Source organism: Juglans regia, chromosome 14 (genome assembly GCF_001411555.2).
Source record: "Juglans regia cultivar Chandler chromosome 14, Walnut 2.0, whole genome shotgun sequence".
NCBI classification, from domain to species: Eukaryota; Viridiplantae; Streptophyta; class Magnoliopsida; order Fagales; family Juglandaceae; genus Juglans; species Juglans regia.
Window position 1 is genome coordinate 9,339,920 of NC_049914.1, and position 10,637 is coordinate 9,350,556.

The 10,637-nt window shown below is 33.9% G+C and overlaps 1 protein-coding gene across 1 annotated transcript; it reads left to right on the forward strand.

Annotated features, from left to right (window-relative positions):
- The first annotated feature begins 9,539 nt into the window (after positions 1-9,539).
- LOC108992929 (17.4 kDa class I heat shock protein-like) lies at positions 9,540-10,314 on the forward strand. The gene has a single exon (XM_018967650.2). The coding sequence runs from the start codon at positions 9,667-9,669 to the stop codon at positions 10,141-10,143; it is 477 nt and encodes a 158-aa protein (XP_018823195.2). The 5' UTR covers positions 9,540-9,666; the 3' UTR covers positions 10,144-10,314.
- Positions 10,315-10,637: the final 323 nt, after the last annotated feature.

Below are 10,637 nucleotides of genomic sequence, written 5' to 3' on the forward strand. Positions count from 1 at the left end.
TTTATAAAAATAGATAAATATAAAGTCTATGAAAAAAATTTATTTTTTAATAGTGAGCTCCACATTTTTTTTAAATAATCAATAATATTTACAATTTTAGAGTATACAAATCATGCGCACTCTATTAGAAAAAAATAGATAAATCTGAATCCTAAATGAAATTTTTTTGTTAATGGTTGTTAGAAATACTAGATCGGAATGTACAGCAGAAGTAATATTACCTTATAGGAAATATCTCAGATCTAGTACGGTTGTTCCGCAGATTCTCCAGTATCGTTGTTCGTCCACGATTTTCACATTGATGATGGAGTGTGCTACGTGGTAATACCAGAGCAACACTCACATGTTCCACAGCCTAGATGCCATGACTAGAGAGAACTATTTGAGAGAGAGTTTGTTTATCCAATTCTTTTTCATCCAAAGAGGGGGAGAGATTATGTAAATAATCTCTCTAGTGTAAGCCCCTGGCTGGCCATTAAGGGCCAGCCATCAAGCCTCATGAAGTGGCTAAAGAGCTACTTCATAACCCCTAAGAGAACGTGAAAGGGTGCCTACTATGAGTGCTCATTTCTTACATCTCTCACTCACACATAGTGGGCAAGACCCCTGGTCTGCATCCTTTAATATGTTATTAATCTTGTTCATACTGACAAATAGGCCATGCGACCATCGAGCATAGTTGTAAAAGAAAAATGGGAGCACTATTCCAAATCTCTCCGAGAGAAGACCAGCATAGCAACATCCCTAAAAGTGTCTCGTTATGCCCTAACTTATTTGGTCACATCAGACTAAGCATCCCTAATTCCTCTCGAGTCCAAATGACTCAGAGCAATACTCAATCTCCATAAAACATTATGTACTCACAGCTATATTGCAACTCCCAATAAGCAACATAATTTGTCAGCAATGAGTACACATCATTATCGATATGTTACCAAACAGTCTTCCCTTCGCGCTCATGTCATTTAGTTTCAGTTCAGTCGCTTTCCCAGCAATGCCTCTTTAGACCGCATCATTCATGGCCATAGATAAGATGTCAAAGTAGTAGACACTAATACATCAACCTTGTGACATAGTCAAAGGTTTCAGTTCAATCGCTTTCCCAACAATGCCTCTTTAGACCACATCATTCATGGCCATAGATAAGATATCAAAGTAGTAGACACTAAAACATCAACCTTGTGACATAGTCAAATGTCTCCTAAGGACGTAAATAAATTAAGATCATCAATTATAACCTACAGAACTCACATGGTGAAGAAGTAGAAAACCATTCACTCACCTCTACTATTAGTCGTAAAAGCACATGTAGTATGAAATACATGCTACAGTAGAGTTCTTTTTCCAAAGAAAGAGCATATATCTAATCTCAATTCACCGTACAGATCTTAGTTTAGTCGCTATCTCAGCGCCTAATCCAAGTCCCTCCATTTGTTGCTATCCAACACGCCAAATAGGGTCTCGCATCTGACTAAAGCATAGGCTACATGGAGTGTGGGTAACCATACACGGTCCTTAGACCTCATCTTAACTCCCACTAAGACGACATATCTTTTGTATCTTCCAACTTATTCCTCTCCAGACAAGTACCGAGTGACACATTATCTCATATTTGCTCGTTACCTCTTTGTAGCGCAAAAAACGATCGCTCGTGTGAGTGAACCGATCTAAGTCTGTCAATATACTTTTTTCACCATAACTCCTAAATTTATGGTGAATGTGTGTGCTTATCAAAGAATACTTCCAATCATGCCACATGATCATAGAACACATTAGTATCATGTGCATGACGAGTAATGCCATGAGGTACAAAGAAATCACATGGACAACAACAAATTATTAAACCACAACTCTCAAGTAATGTTTAAAGACCATTTATTTCCATGCGCATTCTAATGTGTAGTAACTTTCCAAATCATGCTCCTACCAAAAGACTTTGTATTTACATATAAAAGTAATTTGCATAACCATGAAATCAGCGACAATTTATCGCGAATCTCATTTAGATCAAACTCACAATATAAACGTTAGATTCTAGTCAGTAAGTCTAATTGTGATTAACAATCTACAAGGTGACCACAAATGTCATTCAGCAAACTTAATTTGTGACTTCAAAGTTTCATATAAATCTCTTGTACTCAATAAAAGTATGTGAGATACTCATAATTTATTTTTCATTAAGGGTAAAGCGATTAGGGCATTTGCCCCAAAAGACAATCATAATAGTTTAGTCATTACTTCTAACGATAATCGCATAACAAACTCACTTAATCAAGTAAGCCATATTTACTCTCTAGCAAAATCTTAACATCTAACTTCCATGAGCAAACCATAATAGAAACACCAAATAGTATAGGCAAAACTAGATTCTTTAATATTTTCCATCTCATTAATTGTCTATAAATTTTGAACAAGAGCTCCTAGAAATTATTTTTCTCATAAACAGTCTCACAAGACATGAAGCCTGAGTTGCTTTTCACAAACTTATGTCCATCACCTCGTAGTATGAAAAACTTTTTATTAGACGACAATTAATTATTTAAGACAACCAGTTCGCAATATCTCTTAAGATGACACTTTTCTAATATTGTCAACAGAGTTCAAAGAACCCCATTTTATTCAATAAGTCGTTCAATAAAAAATGACTAGGTACATTGAGTATCTTTGAATATATGGTTTGTTTAGACCACATGTAAACAACACCAACAACATTCATTCGCTTTCGGTACCAAAATAGTACTAGCAACAATCATGCACTCAAAGTAGTTTATACTTAAACATCACAAAAGCTAACCATCTAATTCTCTTTTGAGAATCAACTATTGAAAATATTCAAGAAAATTTTCAATAAATATGCGATCAATAGCTATCTCAATGCAACTCAATTAGTGCCAAAAGATGGATCTATACCTCTATCAACTCTACTTTTCCTTTGTCAATTAGATAAATAACTCCAGGTTGGATCATATAAGTAAAATGAATCTAAGATTCTATGCTGGGATTCCTACTATGTGAATTCAATACCTTTAGCAGAGTCATATTACAAATATTATCTTCTAGTCTCTAAACGACGATAGAATACTGATATAAAGCAACATCGCTATTTATGAGGATCCTTACATTCTATAACTTTTGAGAGTTACTATCACTAATGGTACACCTTAACTCAAAGGTATACTCCCACCAGTTGTTAAATTACTTCCACTATTTTCGAAAATCTTTTATAAAAAAATATTTGAAAAAAATTAAAGTGAAGGTAACGTGGAATGAAACGTGATGAAAACGTTCTTTTCAAAAAATAAGTGTTACAAAAATCCATAATTCCCCACCTTCGTCGAAAATATGAGTAATTTTCTTGACTCAACTAAAAATTATCAAGCTTAGAAGTTAGATCCTCTCGATTTCTAATAGAATTCACGTTTGTAAAAAAATAGTCACTTAACCTTTTTCAAAATGAATGAACTCGATTTAAGGACGACAAATCAGAATTTAGGCTGTAATCCCATATTACATTAACCCAAGTGTGATGTAACAACTGCTTTGTACCATAATTCATTTATAACATCATTCTCAGCAAGTCAATAACATGCGAGATAATTGTTTTCATCATATAACTCATACGATTACGATTTTGAAAAAATATATTTTAACTGAAAAAATATATTTTCCTTTAACAATTTCAAATCGTATTTATATGATGAAATAATATTTTTATTATCAAAGTCCTTAGTATGCATGTATAGAAACTTTCACATAGAAAATGCTCATATTATTTTTTTTCTTTGACTCTAAACCAAGGAGAGGGATCTCATTAGTGAGAAAATTTTCAATTTCTCAAGTTTCACACCCATCATCCTATGCCTCCATGGCATATTTTTGTATATTATTTCTCTACCTGAGAAATAATACCACCGAATCCATAAATGATCATCCAACTTCTAAAGCTTTAGGAATTCTTACTAACACTACTACTTTCAATAATTTTTAAATCAAATTAGGTCTAAACTTCTTTAATATCACATTAAAAACACTAATAAAAATATCGCTTTGTGTGATGTATTTGTGCAACAAATGCAATATGCAACGTTTTAGCCACTAACTAGCGATATATCCATATTTCTCACTTACTAAATATTTTCATATTTTCCAATCCATTATAGCAGAGAAAAGAAAAAAAAATCGTGCGAGAAATTATCTTAACCTAAAATCTATATTACATCAATGTAACCACGAGCAAAATTTTTAGGTTAGGTTTATATAAGTTGTACCTAATTATTTAGACTTTTTGCTACAATTACCATGCAAACCTCCAAGTTGTTTGGTATTACTCTCGAGGAGTGCTCCAAAGTTTATATATATGTAATAACCAATTTGTTCTCGCTAGAGAAAAATTAAACTTGAGCAAGATTACCAGTGCTAATACTATATAAAGGTGCACTGATAAAACATTTAAAAAATGAATGTGTCAATCAATAATGTCATCAACACTCTTGCACACTCATTTAATGTCCTTACTGGCTAGAAATACTAGCAAGTAGAGAGGGTAATAGATATGTGTTTTTCTGTGAGTTAATCTAAGTTGATTCAAGATTTATCATGCTCAACTTCAAATATAGGAGCAATTAATTTTTGCGTTACAAAAACAACACGCAACTTTTGTTATTACCCACAAGATTCAAAGGCAAAATAGTAGTTTAGCTCTATCTGACAGTTGGTCTTCTCAACTTCTATATAAAATTGTAGTGTATGCGTCCCATGCGCACATCTAATTTTATTCTAGATCTTTCAGAGGTTTCACAATAATGATGGTCTAAGACTATCAACACTCATAATAATTTTTATTTGTTTCCAACTATTGCTCATGGAGGAGATTATTGCGACGATTAAGTCGCATAAATAATCTTTAGACTTTCTTCTCGATTATCTCAAAGTTACTAAACTATGCGCATCTAATAGCATACACATCTAAGAAATGTTTTGCGTTAATCTAAGTTAGAACAAAAATAATTAATACATATCGCAAGATCAAAAATTCGCTATGCTTTCTAATCATCTCTTACGCCTCAATGCTTAATTATTAATTTCTAACTTAATTTTCACACAAATTTATATCATATAGGATATTAATTCCAAATCAATCTTAGCCATACTCACACTAGGATAAATAATCCACCAAGTCAGTCACATGTAAAAATAATTTCTTCATAGATCGAAGAAATCAATTTGAGCCAATCAAAAGCATGGACTAATCAAACTTGGGCTACTTAATTCTCTAGTTTATAAAATTCTAAAAAATTGAAGACTAATTCTTAAAAATAGTTTAACAATACAAGTAATAAAACAAGATCATACAATTATATGTAATCACAATACATGTACAAAAATAATCACATCACATTTGATTCAAATAATTATTAATCACAAATAATAATAACGTAGGCAATTTATACTATAAAAATAAAAAGGGTAACAAATGTGACAAGATTTATCTTATAATCTCATGGCATGCACATATTCAATAGCCATATGCAAAAGTATTTCAAAAAAATAAATATTATATGCCACAATTACATGCTAAATTACTAAATAAAATCAACATACACATTAACAAAAAACTGTAGCCCAACGGTTGAGTTTATAGCCCTTGTGTGTAAGGTCTTAGATTCAAAACACCATCCAAGCATTTTGTCAAAAGTCACTGTTTTTAGACAGCTAATGAACCGCACCCCTTGAGCGCCCAACTGTAGAGTGGGCCAAGCTCTTCTAAGCTCACGGCCTAAATCAGCCAGTGGCCCTTTTAAAAAAATAATGGACTACTACATTTTAAACACAAGAACATAAATGGGCCGGATTTAAAAATAAATCTGTTTATTGACCAAAACATTTCAGTCTAAGTAAAAAACAAATTCCACACCAAAATATGATTTTAAAACAAGGTCAAGTCAAGCCCATTGGTTTTTAGCTCAGACCCAAGTAAATAAAATATTTCAGCCCTTTTTTTTTTGAAACTAGCCCATAGCTCAAGCCCGTATAGAAGAAATGCAAATAAAAAAAGAATAATAATAGGGTTACTACCCTACTACTACCCATCTACTACTCTTTTTGTATTTAATTTTCTTTTTAATTTTTTATTTTACTTAATGATTAAGGAAGTGAGTATTAGTAAAATAATATATATTTTTTTAATTTTTTTCTTAATGATTAAGGATGTTAAAAAAATACTTAAAAGAAAATGATAAAAAAAAAAAAAAAACTTGAAATACACTTGGGTAGTAGATGGGTAGTAATAGGATAATAAGCGTATCACTACCCATAAAAAAAACTATTCATCTTCTTCCTCAAACTGTAACCTACATACGATTACTATTCATCCAGAAAAAAATTGTAATCGACTGTCGCTTCATGTTGGCATGAATATACTCGTTTGGCCACTGGTTCTCAACGGCCATAGCATCGTGGGTAGCGAAGCACACGTATGTTCACAACACGCAGCTTTATGGGAGGCAGAGACTGTTGGACCATCCGTGTGCATCCTGTAGCAAAGCTTGTTGCGCTCTTCTGCGCGCTGCTCTACATGCAGTAGAGGACCGTGCGACAGAGCTACAGTGGGCATTGCGTAGCGGCCAAAGTACCGCTTTGCACATTGCCTAATGCATAACACCATCATGGGTTGTGCTGCTCAGGCCTGCACCAAGGCGCTGCAATGTGCTACATGGTGCAGCGCAAAGCATGGCGGGCTGTGCCATGGCTGGTGAGCGCAACTGCATGGGCGTCGTAGCACCCAGTCGGTGTGCTCAAGTTGCACTGCACGCTGCACTCTCATGGGTGTGAGATCACTCTTTCGTCGCACCACAGTGCAGGTGCGTGCTGCACCATCAAAGTGTGCTTTACCCAAGGTTTTTAATCGTCGTAGCACCCTGGACAGCGAAACACCATGGGCTATGCTGCACACATTCGGAGAACGCAGCCAGGTTCGGCTACAACACCAGTTGCCATAGTAGCGCAGGCCTACCTTGCGCTGCTTCATACGACACTCTGGAGCAGTGTAGCTCCTCTATCATGGCAATGCTGCTATCTTGTGTGGTCTAACATCAATGTGCACCACCACCTCTCAAGCAGCCATGGTTACAAAAAAAAAAACTTCTTTCATGCGGGAAAAAAATTCTGTAAAAGAAATCACAATACGCACATCATGTATAATCGGGAACAACCAATTTTGGCTCTGATACCAATATTAAAAATACTAGATCAAAATGTACGGTGGAATCGATATTATCTCATAAGAAATATCTCGGATCTAGTGCGATTGTTCCACGGATTCTGCAGCGTCGTTGTTTGTCCACAATCTTCACATCGACAGTGAAGTGTGTTACATGGTAATACCAGAACAACACTCACAAGTTCCACAACCTAGATGCCGTGAATAGAGAGAACCATTTTAGAGAGAGCTTGTTTATTCAAATTTTTTTCATCCAAAGAGGGGGAGAGACTATGTAAATAATCTCTCTAGTGTAACCTCCTGACTGGCCATTAAGAGCCAGCTATCAAGTCTTATGAAGTGGCTAAAGAGTTACTTCAAAATCTCCAAGAGAAATGAAGGGGTGTCCACAATGGGTGCCCTTTTCTTACAATGGTGAACCATTAAACCCTAATTTTGTTCAAAAGATATGTGCAAGATTTGTATACCTTAAAACTGTATTTAATATTATTCTTCGTTTATTAGAATTTATGTAGTAGCCGCTTATGTGCAAGAATGCAATGCGGGAACACCTGTTTTTTTTTTTGTTTTACACCTTCCGATCACAATTTCTCCCTCAATAACTCTACAGTTTATAGAAAAAAGTTAGACCCCTACATATGAATATAACTCTACAGTTCTTAATGTAAAGCTTAATCCCCGTAGACTCATAACCCTAATTATTTTTTAAGATCACCTCCAACCACAACTCCAAACATCACGTGGCCATCAATCAACTCTTTTATAAGCTTATGAGTTATAATTTTTTCTTCTAAGTTATAATTTTTAAAATTTTAATGTACGGAGTCTAGTGTCAGTATATCTATTTTAACATTCAGTTTTCTATTGAAGGTTGTAAAGACCATTTGCATAAATTTTAAAGAACTCGTTTGGATGGTGAGATGAGATGAAATGATTTTAAATAAGTCGAATAAAATATTATTAGAATATTATTTTTTAATTCAACGATAATTTCATAATAATCATTCCGTCATTTGTTTAAAATTTTGACCTTCCCACTCATTTAATCAATTATTCCTCTAAAAATGAAAAAAAAAAAAAACTATTTTATTGTAATTGAAAGAGCTTGTTTTAAAAAATAAACTTTTCAATGGCGAGCCATCCTTTGGATGAATGGTCACCTTTGACAAACTGGGGGTGGTCGTGATAGCTTGATGGGCCCAATTCTAGCCCAAGCCACCATCCTTTTTTTTTTTTTTTTAAATTGTTTTATTTATATATAAAAGAAATCAGTTTTTTATATTTTAGTGAGTAATCCATTCTATTTTTTTAAAATTAATTTAAACAAAAATAGGGAGCTTTTTAAGAAATAATTAATTGAGAATTGCTACTGTATTGTTTCTGTTATACCGCTCATTTTATTTTATTAACGTGACCCACTACTTGAATTCACATTATTTATTTTTAAAAATAAAATGACATAAGAAACACAAAAAGAAGAAGATTAAATTCTATTTGCTCTTTCTATATTTTTATTTTTATAATCATTCCATCATTTTTTTTTTGTTTAATTTTTTTTTATATATAAGAGCATTAGTTATGGCCTCAACAAACTTTAGCCAAAATTTGATTAAGAAATTCACTTTTACAAATTTAGCTAGTCATTTTTCATCATCATCAAATAACAGGCTCAACAAATCTTTCACTATTCTAATAAAATATTGATTTTGAACTTTTCATTTATTTTAGTTATAATTGTAATTTAAATATTTATTCATTATTAAAAAACTACCTATTAATTTTCTAACGTTCATATTATTTCAATGACTATATTTCTTCAACAGATATATTTTTTTAACTTATATTTCTCCAACAGCTATATTTCTTCAACGGCTATATTATTTCACTATAAAACAAAACATTTCTTCAATAATTTTATTCACTTCAACTCAAGTGAATATTTTAGTCTAAAAGAATTATTTGGCTAGTTCCTTTGGCTCAACAAATTTAGCTAGTGATTTAACTTGAAGTTAAAATTACTGTTGATTTGTTGAGCCAATTATAGTACATTATCTTACACTTTAGCTATTCTTTAACTATAATTTAACTCTGTTGAGCCCATAACTGGTGCTCTTGAAAACACAAAGCGAGCTATATAAATCATTTCTCTATTTCCCAATGCATTTTTCTTCTCTTTGGTAATTACGAAGACATTTATGACAAGGAATGTGGTAGAAGATTACAGAAAGAGAACCTTTACGAGAGAATACCAGAAGTTTCATTCTTTTTCCTTTTTCTTTCATTTATTAATGGAGAATCCAGAACCCTCTTTCAGCATCTATATATACACTGCTCTCGCCCCTCTCGTGTTCATCGCGAAATTGATCATCCTGCATCGATCAAAGCTTTCTCTTTAATTAATTAGTTCTTCCTCAAGATATCTTTACATACTCTCAAGGTTTCAAGACATGTCGCTCATTCCTAGCATTTTTGGCGGTCGCCGAACTAATGTGTTTGATCCATTTTCTCTAGATATTTGGGATCCCTTCGATGGATTCCTCGCCTCCGGCATTGCCAATGTCCCAGCCTCAGCACGCGAAACTGCCGCATTGGCCAACTTGCGAATCGACTGGAAGGAGACCCCCGAGGCCCATGTTTTCAAAGCCGACCTTCCGGGGCTCAAGAAGGAGGACGTGAAAGTGGAAGTTGAAGAAGGCAGAATTCTGCAGATTAGCGGAGAGAGGAGCAAAGAACAGGAGGAGAAGAACGACAAGTGGCACCGCGTTGAGAGGAGCAAGGGGAAGTTCCTACGAAGGTTCAGGCTGCCGGAAAATGCAAAGATGGATCATGTCAAGGCTAGCATGGAGGACGGAGTGCTTACTGTGACTGTTCCTAAAGAAGAAGAGAAGAAACCAGAGGTCAAACCCATTGAGATTTCCGGGTGATTAAGCAAGATGTCCTCCAAACTCGATCGAAGCTTTCGTTTAAATGTTTGGTTTGTTGTCGTTAATTAATCCATGTCGAAGAAGTTGAGTTTGGTTTTGTTTGCCTATGTTTGTAAAAGCTTGAAAATGTAACTCGTTTGCTTTTATAATAAATAAAACGGTTTAGTCAAAGTTCTTGTTTGGTTTACATAACCTCCGGTCTTTAAAATGGATGTTTAAAATTCGAAATTTTCTAAATTTATAATAAATAAATAAATAAAAATGTTTATAAATAGATTTTCTACTTATTATATATGTTAATGTGACAACTTGCATGAACAATGTGTAAGGTCTCGCATTCGCATGCAAAGCTTGAAGAAGAAAGTGCCCCGAGGGTTGGATAATGGGCCCCTAAACCAGATTTTTTTTTTCTTTCCATATTCTTGTTGACTTTGCTTTCTAAAATTCTTCTGGATCTATAGATTTTTGTGACGTGTTAGAACCCAAGCATTGGC

Excerpts from the sequence above, each read along its gene's own strand:
- LOC108992929 (XM_018967650.2), top strand. The coding sequence starts at position 9,667 with ATGTCGCTCATTCCTAGCATTTTTGGCGGTCGCCGAACTAATGTGTTT.